Genomic DNA, 24,030 nt, shown 5'->3' on the forward strand with positions numbered 1-24,030 from the left:
TTCATATGACAAATTTAGATGAAATTTCATTTTTACCAATTAAAGTATGGTTAGAAAAATAAATTAAAGATGCGCCTAATAGCCTCGGTTCTTGTCGAATCATAAAACGTATTAAGCAACCTGCTGATAACCATCATTTTAAAATTAAGATTATTCCATCAGGGAACAATTAAACACCTTATTATTATTTTATGCATATTTTTGCATTAGAAAATAATATTAAACATGTTTTTCTTACATATGATGACACTTTTAAAACTACAATCACCATCAAAGTACGAACAAATGCCATTTAAACCTTTTTAAATAAAACTCCGGATATGGACAATACAAATATATATATTTCGCACATTACTGGCCATTTTATTCTCAGTCTGTCCTTATGTACTTGCGAATTATAAACAGTTACAAAATGTAATAATTAATAAATGTAATTTTAAGGATAATAATTTCATGTCAACACCAGCATAACGTAATTGCTGTTGCGAAACTAATTAATTATCTTATATTTATTTGGATTAATTTTACATCTGAACAATTCCATTTTATATCAAATGTATAGACTGTCTAGAAAATGATATGTAATGTGAGAGAAAATCGATCAAAAAAGGAATGCTAATATATTTTAAAACCATGTTAGTAATTTGGGTTGATACTATTTCGTTTACTGCTTCATAGATCCAAAATTTGAATAGACACAAACACAATTTAAACACATAACAGGTCAACAGGGTTTTTTTGGCAAAATAAGTTTTTTTTATTCAACATAATTCCCTTCAAGGGTGATACACTGATTATAGCGACCCTCCAACTTTTCGATACCATTTTTGTAGTAGTCAATTTCGGCGATCACCTCTTCATTCGACGAAAATGTCTTCCCAGCGAGCATCCTTTTGAGATTCAAAGCGCAATTCATGGATTTTTGCCATTGTTTTCACTGAGTTGTGACACGGTGCATTGTCTTGGTGAAACGGCACTTTCTTTTTCTTCAAATGCGGCCGTTTTTCGGCGATTTCGTCCATCCTTTTTCAAGGTAGTCAATGAAAATTATTCCATGCGCATCCCAAAATACAGACGCCATAACCTTGCCAGCCGACTGTTGCGTTTTCCCATGCTTTAGAGCGGGTTCAATGGGCAGTCCACTCGGATGACTGTCGATTGGACTTCGGAGTGAAATGATGGAGCCATGTTTCATCCATTGTCACATATCGACGCAAAAACTCGGGTTTATAACGCTTGATCTTCAAATAGAGCTCCATCAACCCGTCGTTGTTTTTGGACAAAAGTGAGTGCCCACTTTACACAGAGCTTTCTCACACCCAAATATTCGTGAGAGGTATGATGTACACGTTCAGTTGATATTTTTAGAGTGTCTGCTATTTCATTCAATTTCAATTTATGGTCATTCAAAATCATTTTATAACTTTTTTAATGTTTTTGCCGGTAACAAACTCTTTTGGGCGTCTAAACTTAGCATACCAATTGATTGACACCAATCATGGTTTATTTTCCTGGGGCAGTGGCAGTGCATTTTATTCACAATAATAAAAGTTGCTTCACTCAAAATACTATAATTCACAAACTAATGATCCAACAGCTGTCAAATTTGTACACACATTTTCTGAGGTTTAGGGCTAACTAAATAACATATGAATTTAATTCTAGTAGCACCATCTATGTGTCAGGCCGGGGACTCTTCAATTAACCTGTTAAAGCAAAACTTTTTGATTTAAAAGATCTACAACAGTTAAAATGTTTTACCGAATGTTTATATATCACTTATTGGTAACTTAAATACTTTAAAAAATAAGATTTTATGGAAAGAAGGGTTTAAATATATTCTAATGTAAACCAAACCCACAATACACAGTCTTAGTAGTCAGGGCTGTATTACTCGCTTAACCAAGAAAAGGCCAGAAAGGAAACAATTATGAAATTATTTGTGAGTAATACCTGTAACTTCATCCGCCAGTTTGCTTTTGATGATCTTCCTGAATAGCCCTATTTCTGTCCAAATTTCCATGGTCTAGGCATACCAATGTGAAACACAACCCAATGTATCTATGAAATAGTTTTGGTGACTCCAAATTCTAATAGTTTATAGATGAGCAACTGAGCTGATGCAATCTGCCTTTGATGGCCGTACATCATGAACGGCAAGAGACTGTCGAAATTCTAGTAGGCTATGTTATATCGCAACAATTTTTATCCGCCATTGTATATCCTGAACCGATATGCTTGTGCCGGGAATTCTCGGACTAATGATGTTTTTCGAAGCTTAAACCTTTCCTAATTGGAATAGTTTTTGGCCAGGGCACGTTTAACTTACCTTTTGTGATCTTATAGCTTCAGCTGCGATACTTTTACCTACACCACTTAATTACACCAAAAAACTCTTTGAGTAACTGCAGTAACTATCTTCTTTTCTTGACGATTAATTTGAACACGGTTAACGATATGTGAAAGAGTTTAAACCACAAAAATTTTACCACAAATTGTTATGTATTATTATTGTATTTTATTTTAAGGAAGTGGCGTCTATTTTGCCATTAGACTATCTAAAAGTCTGGCTTAACCCAAAACACCTTACCTTCTTCCTTCGAAGGCATGATCCGTAGCCAGAATTAGATATTTAGTATACAGAAAAATGATATGTAGTATAATATTCATCATTTCAAGACTCACTCACCATTTGCTGATGTAAAAGATGCACCTAATTGAAATGAATTCCTGAGTAAATATTAAAAAAAACACTGAAATGCTGCATAACTAACAAATATATTTTAACAAAAAAAAACTACTATACAAATATTTATTGCTGTGAATTTGGTGGTTTAAAACATTTTATCATTTTGTTTGTATCATTACAAGTTATAATTTTATCGGTAATGTTCCTTAAACATGTTGTTATGGTATCGACGTCTGACGGTGTAAATATTTCGATTTGCGATAAACTTTCCTGCAAGATGTAATTAGATTATATAGAAACAAACATCCAGAAAATTACAACTTACTTTAACTTTATCAGTTAATATGGTTCCGTCTTGTGTAAGAGTGCCTGCTTTCAAGGACATACACTTTATGTAACACAATTTTTTCTCGGAAAATTGATGTTGTTGTCCTTTAGTAACCAGATCGTCTATCGTTAAATCATTTTCTGTCAAACATATCTTGAAGTGGGCATCATCAGCGTATGGTGTTAGTAATTTAAATATAAATGGAGTTTTTTGTTCCTCATTGGAAGATCCTACCACCTAATAATAGAAGATTCAAAGTTAATTAATAATTAAAAGCACCATGTCTAATTTTTGTTTATATACAGGCCATAGACAAAATAATATAATTACCATGCAACATAATAAATGTTGTTGCATGTTGGCAACATTGCTTACGTCTAAATAATGTGACGCGTATGAATCGCACAATTTATATGTCTTTGTCTCAGTATATTATAAGTTCTTTATTCTGAGAGGGTTAAAACAAACGATCGCTACAATGGGATAATTCTCGGACTTTGAAAAGATTCAAAAAAATTGGGGTCTAGTTACCGCGAGCTAAATTGTTAAACGTTTCACATAGAGTAATATATAAATTATTAATTTCATAATTGTTTTGCGTGGTCTCAGCAGAAAGGCACTGAGAACCTTATTTCGCTGCCTTTCATTGGTTAGTTTATATGACCATTACAGGGACCTGTAAAGAAAATATTTTATTACGAAAGCACTTCATTGGTTGAGGATTTCATACGCACCTCTGACGTCATATTCTACTGGACAATTAAATTTGAAATAAAACCCAAAAGTACTTTTTGAAAACAATTAATTATATTAAATTAAATTTATTAAAATAGAATTCTATATAAATACAAATATTATAAAATATTAAAAAGTTAAAATACAAGTAAAAGCAATGCCAAGTCACACACACATATCCTTAATCTAGTTAACTTGGGTTGTTTCTTCCAAGGAAAACGACTTCTGTTTTTTTATTTCCGCACATACACTGAATACACAACACTTTTGAGAATTAATACACATTACAATCAAATAATAGTTATTATAATTAAGGCACAAAAATACTGATCGTACTCAATGTCAGACACACGAAAATGGAGTCATAAAGAAACCGTAGAAACAAACAATCGTGTTATAGAAATTAGCCAATCTAATGCCTTTGTAGGGAAATACAAGTGAACCAATCAAAAAAGTGTTCTCAGAGCCAGCATTTGTTGAACCACACAAAACATTTCCTCAGTTTCGCCTATTTAAGTAAAACCTCTATATATACTTTATGACATTTCTCTAGCGACAGTACAATAATGCTGTCGTTACCGATATTGCGTAGATCAATTATGTCCAGACAACAACAAAATGGCAAAAATCTTTAAGGGCGGTAGGGTAAATATTGATTGAACGGCTTCACGATATGTATTCTAAAAACTATTGAAGTATAAATGTCTATCATTTATCGAGAAAGTATTTATGAAAATACTGACCGAGCGAGTGTTCGCCAACAAGATGTCGTTCACTACTTTTCAAGATAGTAGTCAATGTTACTATACTAAAAGTTTGCGAAAACAGTCTTTTCGCTATATTCGTAGTATATTGAGTCTTTTATCAATCTCCGTGATATTATTCCCATTGCGGAGCAACATGGTTCAGAGTTAATAAGAAAAAGACCAAAGTATTGAAAATTGACAGATTAGAGAACAAGTGCATAAATTTAAGTTGTTAGAGTCAGTAATACAGGAGAAGAAAGTTGCATCTACCGCCGAAGTAATAAGCCAAATCGGCCAAGCTACCGGAACTTTTGCTTCTCTAAGATAATTCGTGTGGAAGACTGGAAATGTTACGCCTTTTTCGAACGCTTATCCTGCTACTCCTTCTATACGGCTCCGACACTTTTTCAGGCCGGCCACTGCAAGCTAGAAGTCTTTTAAAGACGGTGATTAAGGTAAATTCTACGTGTAATTTGATTAAAAAGCAACAATCAGTGCATAATTGAGGAGTAAATTCATAAACGCAGGTTACAATGATTTGAATGTCGGTCGAATTAAAGCTGAATGAATTTCTCACAGACTTCGCCACAAGAAATCGATCTTTGGGATGGAAGACAAGAAGAGAAAAGAACAGCGGGAAAAACACATGAATCAAGACGAAGAAAGCGATTTGAAAAATAGGAGCCTCAAATCGGCCATGCAGAATGTCTATCGTAACTTCTTCTTTTGGGCGGGTAGTGCGGTCCTGCTGGAACATGTCCTATATAAGGTGGGGCAAAAGTACCGCTACCATTTTGTGTTATATAACGTTTAGCTCAGTCCCGCTTTAACCATTGTGTTATGTAGACGTCCAAATTTTATTATCGATAAATATACGCAACAAGAACGAGCAGAAATAGTTACTATTATAGTTACTACTAGATTAAATATAATCATTTCATTATTGCCACTCAGCGGAAATTAAGTGAAAAATATCCTAATCGTCCAGTGCTTCAAAAAACCACAATTTATCGTTAACATGCGAACTTTCGACAGTAGGATACAACAGCAGACAGGCCTCATTCTGGAAGACAACGCATATTTTAACATTACATATTTCTGGACGCAGTTTAAAGTGAATTTTGAAAACTGATTTGAAAATATTCCCGTATAAAATTCACTTAGTCCAAAAATTACTACCGAGAGATCCTGATCAACGAGTTGAGTACAATTATGCAATCCTAAGACCGTCTGGTGAAATTGAAGATTTTTAATCTAAATTGATAATGAGCGATGAAGCCCATTTTCTTCTCAGTGGACACGTCAATAAATAGAACAGTTGGTTTCTCGGAACACAGCATCCCCAATTAATTCATGAAACACCATTGCATCCAGTAAAAATAATTGTATGGTGTGGTATTTATGCTGGAAACATCATTGGTTCCAATTTTTTTGAAAATAACCAAGGTGTTGCTGTTATTATTACTGCTGAACGATATCATGGCACGATTCGAAATTTTCTTGTGCCTGAAATGGAAGGGCAAGGACTAGTGGACATATGGTTTCAGCAAGATAGGGCCACAGCATACACAACTCGTTCAACAATTCATTTATTGAAGGACGCTTTTCCACGAAGTGACGACTTAGCATGACTAGCCAGATCTTCGGATTTAACAGCGCCAGATTTAACGTCTTAAGGACAATATTCGTCACGAAATTGAAAAAATTCAGCTTCAGATGTTGCAGGATGTCTGAAAAATGCCTTTAAAAGAGCCGAAAGTTGTATAGCGAATCGCGGTCACCATTTAGCGGATATAATTTTTCAATCATAACGAAAAAAAAAACCTAAAGAATAAACTTTTTATGAAAACCAAACTTACTTATCTGTTCTTTGAGCAAAGTTATAGGCAATCAAAATGACAGCGGGACTTTTACCCCACGTTCATTCAATTCATCATTCAATCTGTAATAAAATACTGTTAGTGGTTGATGATAGTGATTTTATCAACATCCTTTTCAACTTATTTAAAAAGATGGTCAGGTGACACCACCAGTTTAAAATACACACTAAATAGTAACTTTTTTGGATGTATTACCTGCTCGTCAGCATCCTGTAATTTTTTTATTAAAACTATGATATATTTCCAAACACATCATTGATTAAAGGGCGTTTTTATGACCATGGGAAAATACTTACAGACCCAAGTCCCAATATAAAATCGACCAAGTTGAAGTCATTTTGATAATAGGGTCATTCCATGATTACTTGACAGAAATTACCAAATATTAACCGTCAACTGTCTAAATTGAAGTCTTATGCCTATTTTTTTATTATTTCGGAAGAATAATTGCAATACTGACCCTTAGAAACCGTCTCGAGGTATAGAAGTTATAAGAATTTAGATTAAATTTATGATGTTTTAAGCTGCTAAATAATATGAAAGTTTTGCTCTAACTATAAATATTTTTAATAAAGCAGTCTGTTTATACTTATTTATACACCAAGTAAACTTATCGCGCACATAACGCGAAAACCTGTTCATCTTTAGAAAGTAATATTAAACATATTTTGCTTACATTTGATACCCATAAAACTGCAGTCACCAACAAACCTTGAACAAATTTCATTTTTCACTAATTTTTACAAAACTGTTAACATGTACTAGTCATCAATAGTATTTATACCTAAATTACTTCCAACAAAATCTTATCTGAAAGTTTAATCGATGTGCAGTATTTTGCTATCTAATGACTGTCCATTATTTTATTTTTCATTTATGATTGTATTTGAGATATTAAAATTGAACGAACATTGAAAAAAGGTGTTTATATATAATGTTTATTTTTCTTTTCACATAAATTATGCTACATAACAATTATACAAGTGCGGGTTATGGATTAGTTTTTAATCTAAATTATAGAAATTACCTTTCGTATTAGATTTTTTAGATATGCAATGCGACAAAGAGGTCCTCTTACTGTTGCGATAGTCATGGGTTTGAATCCTGCTGGGGCATGGCTGAAATTTATGTTTGTAATTGTTTAAAAAGTGTGATTATCCTTAGGGAATCAGAAAAGAAAAATGGTCCCAGTCAGGCCTTTAAGCAGGCTGGGTAAGGCTGGATTCGTTCTGGGATCAACTCCAAGTTGGTCACTCGCCATTCAGTAGGTTTAATGTCGTGGTTCAGAGCCCAATTTTAAAGGATTCTTAACAGTGTTCTCATTATTAAATTTGATCTTGTACATTTGAAACCAATTTCATGTTAAAGTCCCAGTGACAGATTTCACTTCTTAGTATATGTTATTTTGTCGAAATATGATATGAAAAATTATTTTCAGTGTATTGAGAATATCTGAATTTGAGCCGATTAAAACGCATTTGCGGAAAGTTTTACTTTTTTTACTTCAATTGGAAGGAATAGGCAATTGAAGGTTATGAAATGCTGTGTGAAGTTTATAGCAACCATGCTCCATCGATTTCAATGTGCAACCATGCTCCATCGAATACTGATTTCGACTTTTTAAAAGTGGTGATTTTGACACTGAAGACAAAGAGCGACAAAAAAATAGGAAGAGAATTTGAAGGCATTACTCGATGAAGCCATAGTTGGGGACTGCGCGAAGGACTGCCGAATTATGACACAACAATTTTATTCTTCCGTATGACAACGCTCAACTACATGTTACGAAATCGGTGAAGACATTGTAGAAAATATTAAAATGGGAATTACTACACCACCCGCCCTATTATCCAAACCTTGCTCCTTCTGATTATTACTTGTTCTGACATATGATTCGGACAAGCTTGAGAATCACATCACTTATGAAGATAATAACAAATCGGTCGATTCGTGGATAGCGTCAAAAGATACATCGATACATTTCGAGATCGAATCCGTAAAAAGATAGAGGATTATCTGAAAGATGGGACAAAAGTAGCGACTCTAGATAGACAATACTTTGAATAAAATTCATTATACCGATTTTTCGCAATAAAGGTTGAAATAAAAATAATTCTTTAAAACCAATTTAATTTGCTTAAAAGATACCCCGGTATCAAAAAAAAAAACACTGGAGACTTAGAAATTAGTGAACGCGTAACAACAAAACGTAAAATATGAACAAAATACAGAGTCCCAACAGATAAAATTGTGCTATTAGATAAACAAATCAAATAGAAAATTGGTATTGCCGAAAATTAAATGTTTCTGAAATTCTAGACAATTTAGGAACTAATTCGGAACTAATTATATCCTTTGGAAGACTGACAGTAAATCAATTGAAATTGGCCGATTTGTAGATGTTAGGTGGTGAATAAAATGTATGTCGAAAAGATGGAATTATTTACAAAAACTTCTTAGTACTAATACTTCTTAGAACGGAAATAACCAACTACATCGTGCTGATAGATATAAAACATTATCTACTCCAAAGGAAGTTAATAACGCGATTCAGCAAATCGTCAATGCCAAAAAAGCGCCAGACTACGATCTAATAAGTAACTAAATAGTTAACAAATACCAAGAAAGGTTATAATAAAACTTGCAGATTTATTCAATGCTACACTGCATCTATACCTTTACAGCGCAAGAATAAATCATCCAAAGAACAAAACTTCTTATCGGCCACTGCGGCCAATCATATAGAAACTACTCGAGAAGGTCCTCTTGAAAGGCCTCATTCAATAATTAATCAAGTACATCGTACTACAGATCTAATCGCAAAAAAAATCGAGATCAAAACATATCCCAATTCCTCGATATAGCAACTCTAACTACTTAAACCAGTAAGTCAAATTTTCAAATTATATATTTCTGATAGTCAGTTCAGAATACGAATATCTCTAAATGCAAAGGTGTAATAACAACTCCCTCTGTTCGCTGACGATACTGCTTAAAGTCTTACTCTTTACAAGCAGTAAATATGAGACAGCTCAACAATATTATCAATTTAAACAAAAATGACGTAATATAAACAGGGGTATTGTACAGGCTTTCCGAAAACTATTGTAGTAATAGAATCCCTAAATTGTTTCATAATATCGTAATTACATTGTTGTAATGTAAACATGTTTTGATATACAACAAAAATGCAATATTTTTATTTAGCAGCGTATATTAATGTAATTACAGTAATTTATATCAGAATATTTGTACCAAAAGCTTATTTAAAGTTAAACGACGCCTGCCTAATCGTTTTTAAATTGATTTTATTATTAATACCCTTCAATTATACTTTATTGTTATTATTAAGCGCAACCTACTATTAATAAACTATAATGTATAAATATGTTTTTGTTATAATAATTTCAGTGGATATATATTGTTATAGATAATAGTAATATGTTAAAATCATATGTGTATGTTAATATGTTGTGTCATCATTAAAATATTTCGTAATACATGGTTTATATTTTCTTGGCAGCAGGAAAAATATATCTGAATATATTGTTGCTCGGTTCTTGCATGTATTCTAATCACTTTTTTCTTTAAAAAGGCATTTGTTAAGAAACAATAGTACAATATATACATATATATATATTAATGTAGATATTTTCAAACATTATGTAGAACTTTTCAATATTTCTGACATGTCGATACCGTGTCGAAAGAACGATATTAGATTGACAGCTATACAATAATTTTTACAGTTTTTCAGAATTTTGAAAAACACTGAAAACACTCTGCCTTTAGAATTGTACTAGTAGATCTACTTTTCAATGCCAATCACCATGCATCATATAAAACTATTATTTGTTTGCCTGGCTGGCAAGACACTGCAATAATAAAATCGTTCGAAGTTGTATTTTCGTGTGGTAGCCTTTTTCTCTTCTTTCGGATCTTTTCCGAAAACGTTTCATTTCGAACCATTTCAACATCGCGGTTTCATTACCTGCCAGACAAAAAACAAATGTTTTCTATGATAAATTGAAACTGACAGTGGATCTAAGTGAAAATAATCGGAGTCCAGGAGAGCACATTGATAGTAAATCAAAATATGCATGGCCGAGATTATGACTGTGCATATGATGGAATCAACAAGGTATAGTGTATTACAAGATCCTAAAAGTAAACGAAGTGTTACTGCAGATGTCTACCGATGTCTGTGAGACAAATTGAATGATATACTGTTGCAAAAAAGAGCAGCAATAGCGAATGACAGAGGCAAAATCATCCTCTTTCATGACAACGCCTCGCTACAAGTTGCAAAATTTGTGAAGGATACTGTGTACACTGTTAAAATAACTACCCATCAGCCTTTTGAATGCCACTTGTTCAGATCGATGCAGCACGATTTGGCTGGCACGCGATTTCGAAATGTTGAAGAAGTGCGAAAATGGATCGACGATTGGATCGCTGCCAAACCAAAATAATTCTTTAGAGACTGTAACGCTATGTTGTCGAGATATGGCAAATAGTTACAGAGAATTATGGAAAATAGGTTGATTAATACATATTGTGCCAATAATATTGTTCAAATACCCTTTCAAAACAATCCCTAACTCTAGGTGTTACCTATTTGTAGATTAAATAATATATCCGAAAATCATTTATATTTAGAAAAATCCCCTTAATTGTCGCGCATTGTTATAGCTTTAAAATCTTTGTTTAAAATTTCTAGGGTAGAACACCGCCATAAATGTTCCCACATCAAGTACCACATCTAATTTTTATCACATCCTACGTTAGATATGCTTCGTACAGCCTTAATTTACAAATTAACTGCTCTTCTATTGTAAATGTATAAATATATAAGCAAGACGAGTACGGTATGTAATTCACAAATTTAAATAAAGTTATACTACTTAAGCCAAAACTGAGAGTAAAACTTATAGAGTATTCAGGTTCGTGTGGCTTGATTCGTTTTAATCTTCCGATTCTTGCAAGTTATCCAGTAGGTATATCAGTAAATAATAACTTTTTTTCAGTTTTAAGGCGAAATTTTGCATAAAATTCATCAGTAATCGTGCAGTTCTTCGTTGATAGCGATAAGTATTGGTTATTAATCGTAGAACTTTGTTTAGGTAGCAATGAATTACTAGTCGTTATAATGAAATAAACCAATATTTTTTATCTTAAGCTCAGTTGAGAGTATCTTTCAACTAGCAAGTACAGTTCCTCGATTTTGAGTTTTGATCTGCTCTGCTTTTTGTCTAACGTGATATACAAACATATGAGAATTATTTTTTATTCAAGTACAATTTTATTATTAATGAGGTTTCTGTATATATGACGGATTAAATAATTCGGATATTGCACTTGACATATTTATTGTGGTATTTGTGATTGTAAATTAACATCTAAAGGTGCAAATATTTATCTAATTATACATTATAACTCTAATTATATCATATAAACTGCTTTACTTTAATAATTCGAACACTAGGAATTAAGACTAAAATATTTATCAATGAAATATATTTTGAATGTGTTTTTAAATGTGCCGTTTGCAGTGAGTTCAATATTAATAGAAATATTTTCATCAATTGTCGATCAATTTACTGATTATTGCTAGCACAGAATAAGATCTCCGAATTATCTAAAAATATTTATATTCAGTTTGTATGCTTCGAAAATAAATATTCTCACCGTAGCAAACGTGTCCAAAGATAAATCAATGATTTTCCCAGCTCTTATAACTATAGGTTTCTTCCCATTTTCCATAATAATGAGGTAAGCTTTCTGACATTTTAAATCCAAATCTAACCAGTTCGTAATATATATATCTGTGATAAGTGTATCGCTCTAAAAATGGTTATGACATAAACATAATAAAGATGATAATAAATTATGTACTTCGTTAGAAAGCAAAGATCCATAGTAGCAATAGAGAAATACTTCCCAACTCATGGTAATCACAAATGATACAATGGTGAAGAAATCAAAAGTCCACAGTTCAACCTGTAAAAAAACATTAATATTTTTAAAATTTTCTATTGCTCGAACAAAGTATTAAATGTATTAATAATGATTATCATTAAATACTACACCTAACATTATACTTACAAATAAAAACTGGACAAAACCCAAGCAGATTACGAAAACGCTAGCTCCAAACTGCCAAAACAAAGCTATTGAAAAAGTGTTTTCGATATCATTTACAAAACTAGAAAGGGTAACAAATCAGGCATGTTACAAAAAATAAAATATAAAACGCGTTACTTACTCTTTAATCAAATTATATCGTTTCACACATTTACATATATCATCATATATATACTGGTTTTTAAACTTATAAAGTTCATCTCTAGTTAATTTGTCACCGAATTTGGATACATACTCATCAGCATGTTTGATAATATCACGCAGTGTTGCTTTAATTAACTTAATTTGACTAGCTGCTTGATAAATTAATCCAGCAATTATACAATCCGTAGAAGAGTTTCCGAAGCATGCATTACATATACCTGCACATATCGTGGAAATATAGTTAGATCGCAGAGTACCATCTATTCGTTAACAGTGTATTTTAATATTTTATCTTTTAACAAAAACCAAAATGTCACTTCGATGAATCAGTTGTTTTTTCTTTATAACTTTATTATTAATTTGAACTAGTCATTGTAATTGTTTTGTATTTCTAAAGCAATAGTTTGTGTGGTTTGTTTAAAAGTGATCGCATAATATTGAAGACGATCCAATTGAAGGATGTGTGTGAAACGAAAATGAATGAACACCAAAAATTACAGCAAAAATACAGGATACAGTTTTGGATAAGACGGTCGATCGATCTAGAAACAGAACGAAATTAGAAACTTTAGGCATTTCACTCATTTTCATTATTATCATCATCAATTCGTAGCTGACGCTTCGATATAAGTCGCTGCTACAGTCGCAGGATCCAATCTTTCACCACTTTTGTTGAATTGCCACGATCGTTTTGGGCTCGGATAACTTTAGTGTTCTATTTCCCAAATCCCTCCTTCATTTTGGATAAGATTTCGGGTACCACCATGACCCCAAACCAAAACAAAAGACTAAGGAACTGTTAGACCTCTTTAATTCCGAATAATGATATTATTGATTTAGTCTTTCCAACGCTTTAACACTTTTGGAAACCATCAACAGAGAGTTAGAAACATTCCTGTTACCTGAAGAACTAAACCCTGTCGTCAGTAGCGCGTTCCAAAACAATAAGGCAAAGTCATTTAGTAGTTATAATGCTCGGGAATTAAAAACAGAAAAGTATATTTAGACAAACAAATTAAATTATAAAACTGTGTATAGATAAAAATTAGATTTTAATATAAAGACCGATTTCTTTAAGGAAATTAATAATTTGGGCACATTTTGAGATCTGAACACAAGAACATAAATTCCTTCGGTGAATCAGATAAGCCATAACTTCTACTGATGGGTAATACGATTTCTGCACTTCGTTAAAGCATGGGAGACTGGCATTGATCATTAACAATTGGGACACAGAGGTCGCTCAATTCGATCCATTAGGAAGGAATTGGTAAATTGACAGTGACTAATCAACAGCCTGTTTAATTTTATTTGTAATTCTCTCTCCTAAAGAAATAGCAGAAGAAAATAAGCACTTGTTAACGGCACTCAAACTACTGTACACTATCTTACGATCTATATATGGGGAAAATATTTATAACATAATGAATTTATAATTTATTGGCCATTTTTAATAGCGTTTTTGATTAGGGTAAGCCATTTCATTTCCAGGTATGCCTTTCTCTCTGAGCATAATCAGACTGTATCATTCAATAATTTGTTCCACTAACAGGAAAATACTTTATATTAATAGTTTGTAGAGGGTTTGGCGAGCCAGAGCATAAGCATAAGCTAGGTTTTAGCATGCCTATTAAGTGATACTATAAGGTTTAGATACTTTCGATAGGATTTTCCGTATTAAGTTAGTGTTCAGAAATCTACCAAATGAGTGGGTTGGCTAAATGCAATCAAAAAATTATTTCGTGGAAACCGATTTTCGTCAAACGGAGAGGTAATAATATCTGCGCTAGAGAATATTTTACAGACTACTTCCTGAAAACCAATACAGTAATGAAATCTATAAATTGAAAGATCGTTGGAATAAGTGTACTGAAGCCGAACAAAATTGTATTGAAAAATTATATGTTATGCGAGCTTATAAACGACCCAGTATATTCAAATATATTCAAATGTCAAGAATTACCTTTTTACTTACTTATAAATATGAAGAACAATGTAAAATAATATATACAACCATTCTTGAATGGATCATAAGGTAACCACAACGCTGTCGGTAGGCTTCTTGCATCATAAAATAATGGTCTTGTACACCACGTAACCAGCGTTATCACACAAGTGATCACAAAATAAATATATGTATTCCTACATAATCTACTTGTTTCTTCCAGAATTTTTTTATGGCCATCATAATAAGTATTAAATACATCGTGTTCTAACCACTTCAAGGTTTTCCTTGTATTTTCTGGATATAGTCGGATAGTCAGATACTTCAAAATAGTTATGCCTATTTCGGAGAACATAAATAAAGCATCCATCACTATTTTAGCATTCAAGTCGTTGTTAGCAAACAAATAAAGTAAAACTAATATGGGCATGGACAATGTCAAGGTGCAATGACAAAACGCTGCATGAACATAATACAACCATTTAGGTAGACCGTTAAAGGGATACATTCCAAATACTTGCAATGGTCTAAGCATCAAGCGAAATGGTTGGTACAAAATAGATTTTGTATCAGAAATCCATATATCTGACATTTTCGGACATCAAGATCAAACAACTGCTATAACTTGACGTAAAATAAGGGGCTTATATATTATGTCTTAATTATATATAACACAACATATACAATTTTAATACGTATCAGATACTTAGGATATTAAAAATTAATGTTATAAAACAATTATTTTATAATTATGTATTTAATGATCGAATATTATTAATGTTAGGTTCTTAGGTATATATTCTGATTTTTTGATTCATTTTTAAAATGAATTGATTACGAAAAATTTATATAATTTGTATTAATCACATTATTTACAAAGTTATAGAAGACATACATATACATATTATATAGTTATAGAATTACAAAGTTTTTTCGTTTTTTGTGGCAACATGGCAATACATGCATCCATTTTCGAACTTTTCCAGTATTTCGAAGCCATATGCCACTCAAGCCAAGTATACCATCGACTTCAACATTGAACATTGAACTTGGTAATTGACTGGTCTGTTACTCGCTATTGCTGATCATTTTTATAATAATATGTTGTTCAATTTCAAAAGACAACAATGTAACAATTTTAATAGGTTTTAGCATTACGAAGAACGATACATCTTCCTGATCCCACCGCTTTGGTGCCGATGTGGATAGCCTCACTGCTCCACCCCCCTCGGTGCGTCAAATGTGCCGTCCATCACGACACTAGATCCTGTACCAAATTCCCAGAAGCACCCCCAAAGAACAGCAAATGTGGCGAATATCACACTGCAAACTTCACCGGTTGCAACTGCAGCTCTACTCCGAGAAAACCAAAAATTCCGATCGAAACCAGACTTCCACAAGGTTCGACATTGAGCAGCCAAGGTAACAGGAAGCTAGCCCAAAAATTAAAAGCAAAATTGAAAGACGTCATGATAACCTACGATGTGGACATCGCTCTCATCCAGGAGACTTTCTAGAATCCCTCGCATCATCTCTCTTTCGAACACTTCTACGTCTACAGAAACGATAGAACCCCGGATCGAGGCAGTGAAACCACCATTCTTGTTAGAAAAAGGGTCAAAAAGGAGCTCCTACTCTCGTTACCAGCAAACAATTTTGAAACAACCTCCATTAAAATCGATACCCAAGAATACCACCCCCTTAGTGAGTACATACCTGTATAAGAAATCTTCTGCATTATAGTACACAGACTACTGATCATTCGTCGAAGGAAAATTTCAAAAATAATAAGTGGCGATTGCAACGCTCACCACCCCACCTGGGGGTGCTCCAGAACGAATAGAGGTAACAGCACGGTAGCTATAAGTGCATATTTGGACTATGATCTTGTCCTGCCAGATGAAACCCACCCACCATCCCAAATCAGTTTCTCAAGGCGCAGCAAGTGTTCTTGATTACTTTATTCTTCAAGACGTAAATCGCCTTTCCGAAGTTCGAGTCCTTGATGAACTAGATTCTGATCATCGTCCACAATCGTCCACCATTCAAGTCCCACTTACAAGATTCAAGAAAAAGACCGACTGAGAGAACTGCCAAACTTTTCTCCTGCAATCCGCAGCTCGAGGAAGCCGTACCCAAGCTAACCCCAACCCCAACCATGGGGAAATAACCTTCCCGCTTCTATTAAATGCGAAATTCGTATTAAAAATGATCTAGCTCGATTCACCCTTGATGCTTCGGACAAAAGGGAAGCGAACAGATCATGCAAGATGGTCAGGGAGGCCGTCTCGACTTGGCGAGCGATAAAATGAAGAAATTCATTTCTCGCGGACCAAAGACTGGACGATCTCCCTTCTTTATTATGAGGGTGTAACAGTTTCCAGCGTCCTGGAAAAACACACATATAGCAGTTATTCCCAAGAAAGGAGCAACACCATCCCCATCTATTTACGGGTCTATCAGTCTTCTTGGTGCAATTGCAAAGCTTGCCGAGAGGGCAATACTCTACGCTCTCAACTCTTTCACAAAAGGAAATAACATCATTCCTAAGGAACAATTCAAGTTTTCTCGCTCACCATTAATTTGTCCATCAGGCTACTCGTTTACTACTACATATACATCACGCTCTTGACTGGCGTGAAGCTCTCATCAAGTCACATCTATTGAACAGATCTTTCTAGATCAAAATTAGGAAAACTCTTTCCACACAAAAATGAATCAAAGCTGGCGTACCTTAGGGTTCCCCGCTGGCTTCAATCATATTCAAACTCTTTATTTGAAATCTTCCGAGAAAATCTTCGGATCACATTGACGTCACGTTTTCTTTGACTTCCACAAACAATAACTCTGAATATGTTCATCAATTGTCGATCAATTTACTGATGATTGCTAGTACAGAATAAAATTTCCGAATTTAAAAATATTTTCATTCAGTTTGCATGCTTCAAAAATAAACATTTTCACTACAGCAAATGTGTCTAAAGACAAATCAATGATTTTCCCAGCTCTTATAACTATAGGTTTCTTCCCATTTTCCATAATAATGAGGTAAGCTTTCTGACATTTTAAATCCAAATCTAACCAATTCGTAATATATATCTGTAATAAGTGTATCGCTCTAAAAATGATTATGACATAAACATAATAAAGATAATAATCAATTATGTACTTCGTTAGAAAGCAATGATCCGTAGTAGTAATAGAGAAATACTTCCCAACTCATGGTAATCACAAATGATACAATGGTGAAGAAATCAAAAGTCCACAGTTCAACCTGTAAAAAACAATTAACAGCAATTAATTTAAAAATATTTAAAAAAAATTTTATTGTTCGAACTAAGTATTAAATGTATTAATAATGATTATGATTTAATACTACACTTAACGTTATACTTACTAATAAAAACTGAAGAAAACCCAAGCAGATTACGAAAAAACTGCCAAAACTAAGCTATTGAAAAAGTGTCTTCAACATCATTTACAAAACTAGAAAGGGTAACAAATCAGGCATGTTACAAAAAAATAAAATATAACACGCGCTACTTACTCTTTAATCAAATTATATCATTTTACATATTTACAAATATCATCATATATATAAACTAGTTTTTCAACTTATAAAGTTCATCTCAATACATACTCATACATACTGTTCAACACATACTCATGCATATTGGATAATATCACGCAGTGTTGCTTTAATTAACTTAATTTTACCAGCTGCTTGACAAATCAATACAGCAATTATACAATCCGTAGAAGAATTTCCGAAGTTAGCATTAGAACTACCTATAAATATCGTGAAAATAGAGTTACGCATCTTTAAGTTATTTACCAGCTTGGGCAATAAGATCGCAGAGCAACATCTATTTGTCAACAGTGGGGTTGAAAATTCGACGTAATTTTGATTATTTATCTTTCGTAACAAAAACGAAAATGTCATTTCGGTGAATCAGTTGTTTCTTGTTTAAACATGATCGTACAAGCCTTGAAGACGACCCACATGAAGGATGTGTGTGAAGGAAAAATGCATGAACACCAAAAAGGCATTTAACTCATCTTCATCATTATCATCAGCATCAATCCGTAGCTGGAACTCGGAGATAAGTCGAAGAACTTCAAATATTCTTTTCCAAATTTCGGAACTTTTATTGAATTACCACAATCATTCTAGGCTTGGATAATTTAATGTCCTATTTTCCAAATCTCTCTGTATCACCTTGATCTATATATTTCTGGGCCTGCTTGCTGGCCCCTTTTTGCTGGTTTTGGATTTTTTTCGAAGTATACATATTTTCAGATTATAATAGTATTTTTAGTATTATAATAGATTTTGTTTCGAAGTATACATATGTTCAGGTAATCCATCCGTTGTTAATATTTTTGTTTTTTTATCACTCATTTTCAAGCCATATGTAATTCACACTATATCGAATATGATGAAGAATGTTGGAAGTCTTAACATCGGCATTAGTAAATTTTGCACTATTATCAGTAAACTTCAAACCAGTTAAGAAATTTTTAGCAGCATACTATACATCCTGTCTTCTTTTAAATGATTTTCCTCATAATATCTACAACTGGTGTATTTCATTACATTCGATATGTCAATTTAATTCTAAAGTATTAGGAAGATTTTATGCATCGTTTCATCATTTTGGATGAGATTTCGGGGTACCATCATGATCCCGATCCAATATAAGAGGCTAAGGAACGGTTGAACCTCTTTAATTCCGAACAATGATTTTAGTGGTTTAGTCCCCCCAATGCTTTAGCATTTCTGGAGACTGTCAACAGAGACCAATAAATATTAACGTAAGCTGAAAGGCGCCAGCTGTGCATTCCAAAACAATAAGGCGGAGACATTTAGCAGTTATAATGCTTAAAAATTAAAAATAATTAAACAAAATCAATAATCAAACCTATACAATAAATATCGTAACAAAAAAATATCTAGAGAAGCAAATTAATAATAAAACTGTGTTAATAAAAAGTCACCTTTAAATGAAACTGTATACCAGGTAAAATTAGATTTTAATATAAAGACCGATTTCCCTAAGGAAATTAATAATTTAGGCACGTTTTTATCTCAAAACGTGAACACATCCCTCTATCAATCAAGCAAGCCGTGACATTTTCGGATAGTTAATAAGCTCGTCCATTTTTTTAAAACTTGGGAGACTAACATTGATTTCTCACTATTGGGACACAGAGGTCGCTCAGTTGGACCCACTAGGAAGGAATTAGTAAATTGACAGTGACCAATTAGCAGCCTGTTTAATTTTATTAATGGGGAAATATATTTATAATATAATTTATTGATCATTTTTAATAGCGTTTTTTGACGAGGTTATAATTCAATTTGTTTCCAGGTATGAATTTGTATCTGGACATAATCAGAGTGAATCATTCCAGAATTTGTACCACTAGCGACTATCAGGATAATACATTATTGATAGTTTGTAGTGAGTTTAGGGAGTCAGAGCCTAAGCATAAGCCAGGGTTCTTTAGCATGATTATTAAATGAGATTATAAGGTTTAGAACCTCCTTCATTGCGAACATTCCAGCTGTAAGAATAGTGGAAACAGAAAGCGCACTAAAAAGTTTGTCATATTGTCAGATACCTTCGTACAGATACGGAACAAAATTCGTATTCAGAAATCTACCAAGAAAGTGTTCAGAAATCTACCAAAAAAGTGTTAACTAAATGTAAAGAAAATTATTTAAAAGAAAGCGATATTCAATAAACGAAGAGGTAATCTATAATCTAAATCTATAAATTGAGAGATCGCTTCATAACAAGTTTTAAATATATCGTACTTAAACCATTTCAAAGTTTTACCTTTTAAAAGAAATACCTCAAAATAGTTATGCCTATTTCGGAGAACATGAATAAAGCATCCATCACTATTTTAGTATTTAAGTCGCTCTCAGCAAACAAACAAGCTAAAACGAATACGGGCATGGACGCTGCATGAACATAATACAACTATTTAGATAGACCGTTAAAGGGATACATTCATTTTGTATCTGAGATCCATATATCTGACATTTTCGGAAATAAAAATCATACAACTACTGTAAGATGACGTAAAATATACAGCTTACATATTATGTCTTAATTATATATAACACAACATATACAATTTTAATACGTATCAGTAAGATGCATAATAAATTTTATATGGTAAGACGAAGCACGTAATTACAGTCTTAAAAATTGATATTATGAAACAATTATTTTATAATTATGTATTTAACAGGTCAATTGAAAAGTCCCCGGCCTACTATAGTAAAACACATTTTTTTAAATATTAGCTATTAGCCAAAATTAGTTTTTTTTTATTCAACATAATTCCCTTCAAGGATGATACACTGATTATAGCGATCCTCCAACTTTTCGATACTATTTTTATAGTACGATTTGTCCTTTGATTCAAAATAGGTGTCAATTTCGGCGATTATCTCTTCATGTGACGAAAATTTCTTCGCAGCGAGCATTCTTTTAAGATCTGAGAACAGGAAATAGTCGCTGGTGGCCAGATCTGGAGAATACGATGGATGAGGAAGCAATTCGAAGCCCAATTCGTGGATTTTTGCCATCGTTTTCACTGACTTGTGACACGGTGCATTCTCTTGGTGAAGCAGCACTTTCTTTTTCTTCAAATGCGGCCGTTTTTTTGGCGATTTCGTCCTTCAAACGGTCCAATAACGCTATGTAATAGTCGCTGTTGATGGTCTTTCCTTTTTCAAGATAGTCAATGAAAATTATTCCATGCGCATCCCAAAATATAGACGCCATAACCTTGCCAGCCGACTGTTGCGTCTTCCCCCGCTTTGGAGCGGGTTTATCGTGTGCTCGGATGACTGTCGATTGGACTTCGGAGTGAAATGATGGAGCTATGTTTCACCCATTATCACATAACGACACTGCTCCGAATCATTAACTCGTCGTTGTTTTTGAAACGTTGTTTTGAAAAAGTGAGCTCACGCAGCACCCACTTTGCACAGAGCTTTCTCATACCCAAATATTCGTGAATGATATGATGTACAGTTCAGTTGATATCTTCAGAGTGTCTGCTATTTCATTCAATTTCAATTTATGGTCATTCAAAATCATTTTGTCGATTTTTGTTATGTTTTCTTCGGTAACAACCTCTTTTGGGCATCCACTGTGTCCACCGTCTTCGGTGCTCATTTCACCACGTCTAAACTTAGCATACCAATACTTGATGGTTGATTTTTATGGGGCAGTGTACTTCAACTGTATTTTTCCCTTCAAAAAGCAATATTTTATCAACACGCGAATTTCCTTTTTATCAATTTTTTCACAATAACAAAAGTTTTTAAAGTGGTGTTAATATCGAATATGTTCATAGATTTTCGCCAAAATTTGTCGTTGTTGACTTGAAAGCCAATTCACCTTCTCCTTACGCAAATTTGCCGTCAGAGAGTACATCGTCTGCGATCAAATATGGAAAGTAACAGTCAAAGAATGGAAATCAAAACTAATAAGAAATAAATGTCCCATCTATATAATAAAATTTTTTTGTTATGAGTACAAAAAAAAATTAAATTGGAGATAGTTTGCTAAAGAACCGATAATGAAAAATAAGACATTTTGATAAACACTTGTTCTACTATTGTATGTGTCAGGTTCATTTTTGACTCGAACCGGTGTTTGCCAAAGAGATGTCTTCCTATTGCTTTTCAATATAGTAGAGGATCTAATTATTTGAAAAGTATAAAATGGCAATGAGCTGTCAGGCCATATAGCCTAATAAATAAAGAAAATATCAAGTTAAATCATCAGGTACATACATTATAATCTATAATTTCTTTCAACTTATAATGGTAATTGGAAATAATAAAATAAATAAAGATGCACTAAGATTTATTTGCAAATAAAATATACGTTGAAAGTTAAATGTTCTTGGATTACTTGAAATATTTCTATTAATTGTCGATCAGTTTACTAATCACAGCTAACACAGAATAAGATCTTCTCATTATCTAAAAATATATCTGATTGGAATGTGTGTGTTAAAAGTATACAATACCAGTCATACCGTAGCAAAAGTATCCAATGATAAATCAACCACTTTTCCAGCTTTAATGACCAATGGTTTTTTTCCATTTTCCATTATAGTTAGATAAGCTTTTTGACACTTTTGGTCCAAATCAAACCAATTTGTAATATAAATATCTATGATAAGAGTATCACTCTAAAATGTATATAAAATAACTATAAAGTAATAATAATAATAATCAAGTATATACTTCATTAGAAAGCAAAGATCCATAGTAACAATATAAAAACACTTCCCAGCTCATAGTAATTACAAAAGATACAATGGAAAAGAAATTGAAGGTCCACAGTTCTACCTTTAATTGTTAAAATATATGTAGTATGTCATATAATAAAAATCAATAATTAAGTAGTGGTACATTATTGATTACGTTTTCGCTTAACTATAAAGACTACTTACAAAGAAAAATTGTACGCAACCTAAGCATATTACAAATACACTAGCTCCAAATTGCCAAAATAAAGCCGCAGAAAATGTATCTTCTATATCATTTACAAATCTATAAAAAAATTATCAATTATAACTTATAATTATATTATTATTCATCACACACTCCTTGACCAAGTTGTATCTATCTACACATTGGCATATATCATCATACATATGTTGGTTTCTTAATATAATAATTTCATCTTTAGTTAATTTGCCACTAAACTTGGATACATGTTCATCGGCATGTTTTATAACATCGCGTAAAGTTGCTTTAATCAACTTAATTTGACCTGCCGCTTGACACACTAATCCTGCGACCAAACAATCCATAGAGGAATTTCCAAAGCCTGCATTGGAAACACCTAAAAATAATTAATAGTAAAAAGGCATAGCAAAAATAAAATATTTCAAAACTTCCTAATAAATGGAAAAATGCTTACTCTGAATAATTAAAAGTTAATATGAAATGATTATATGCATATTTTACTCACATAAAAATATGTAAAACAATGTGCAATAATATATATAAGAATTGTTAAATGGGTCGTAAGGTAACCATAATGCTGTCTGTAATCTTTTTTCTTCATAAAAAACTGGCCTGATACCCCAGCTAAATAATGTTATCATACAAGTAATCAAAAACCAAATGTATGTATTCCGACACATTCTAGAAGTTTGCTGGACAATTTTTTTATGATCATTATAATAGCTATTAAACATGTCGTTTTCCAACCACTCTAAACTTCTTCTCGTATTTTCCGGGTATAACCGCACAGTTACGTACTTGAAAATAGTTATGCCGATTTCAGAAAACATAAATAAGGCGTCCATCACAATTCTGGCACTTAGGTCGTTGTTTGCGAATAAATACACTAAAACCAATATAGGCACAGGCA

At 32.8% G+C, this 24,030-nt stretch overlaps 3 protein-coding genes across 3 annotated transcripts; all 3 read right to left on the reverse strand.

Moving 5' to 3' along the window:
• Nucleotides 1-2,759: 2,759 nt before the first annotated feature.
• LOC143193599 (uncharacterized) lies at nucleotides 2,760-7,136 on the reverse strand. Its single transcript, XM_076399918.1, has 3 exons — nucleotides 7,055-7,136; nucleotides 3,015-3,254; nucleotides 2,760-2,959 (listed from the first exon to the last, which is right to left on the reverse strand). The coding sequence occupies exons 1-3, from the start codon at nucleotides 7,103-7,105 to the stop codon at nucleotides 2,813-2,815; spliced, it is 438 nt and encodes a 145-aa protein (XP_076256033.1). The 5' UTR covers nucleotides 7,106-7,136; the 3' UTR covers nucleotides 2,760-2,812.
• Nucleotides 7,137-11,730: 4,594 nt separating this feature from the next.
• LOC143193681 (odorant receptor 2a) lies at nucleotides 11,731-18,477 on the reverse strand. Its single transcript, XM_076400002.1, has 7 exons — nucleotides 18,447-18,477; nucleotides 18,329-18,400; nucleotides 12,644-12,884; nucleotides 12,484-12,583; nucleotides 12,274-12,378; nucleotides 12,067-12,222; nucleotides 11,731-12,016 (listed from the first exon to the last, which is right to left on the reverse strand). Exons 1-7 carry the CDS (start codon nucleotides 18,475-18,477, stop codon nucleotides 11,960-11,962), a joined length of 762 nt encoding a protein of 253 aa, XP_076256117.1. The 3' UTR covers nucleotides 11,731-11,959.
• A 4,023-nt stretch (nucleotides 18,478-22,500) lies between these two features.
• On the reverse strand, nucleotides 22,501-23,491 carry LOC143193460 (odorant receptor Or1-like). The gene is made up of 5 exons (XM_076399677.1): nucleotides 23,256-23,491; nucleotides 23,102-23,201; nucleotides 22,893-22,997; nucleotides 22,682-22,837; nucleotides 22,501-22,625 (listed from the first exon to the last, which is right to left on the reverse strand). The coding sequence occupies exons 1-5, from the start codon at nucleotides 23,462-23,464 to the stop codon at nucleotides 22,569-22,571; spliced, it is 627 nt and encodes a 208-aa protein (XP_076255792.1). The 5' UTR covers nucleotides 23,465-23,491; the 3' UTR covers nucleotides 22,501-22,568.
• Nucleotides 23,492-24,030: the final 539 nt, after the last annotated feature.

The sequence above is a fragment of the Rhynchophorus ferrugineus genome, unplaced genomic scaffold (genome assembly GCF_030347505.1).
Source record: "Rhynchophorus ferrugineus isolate W39M unplaced genomic scaffold, kcgeb_rfMv2 rfM3, whole genome shotgun sequence".
NCBI classification, from domain to species: Eukaryota; Metazoa; Arthropoda; class Insecta; order Coleoptera; family Curculionidae; genus Rhynchophorus; species Rhynchophorus ferrugineus.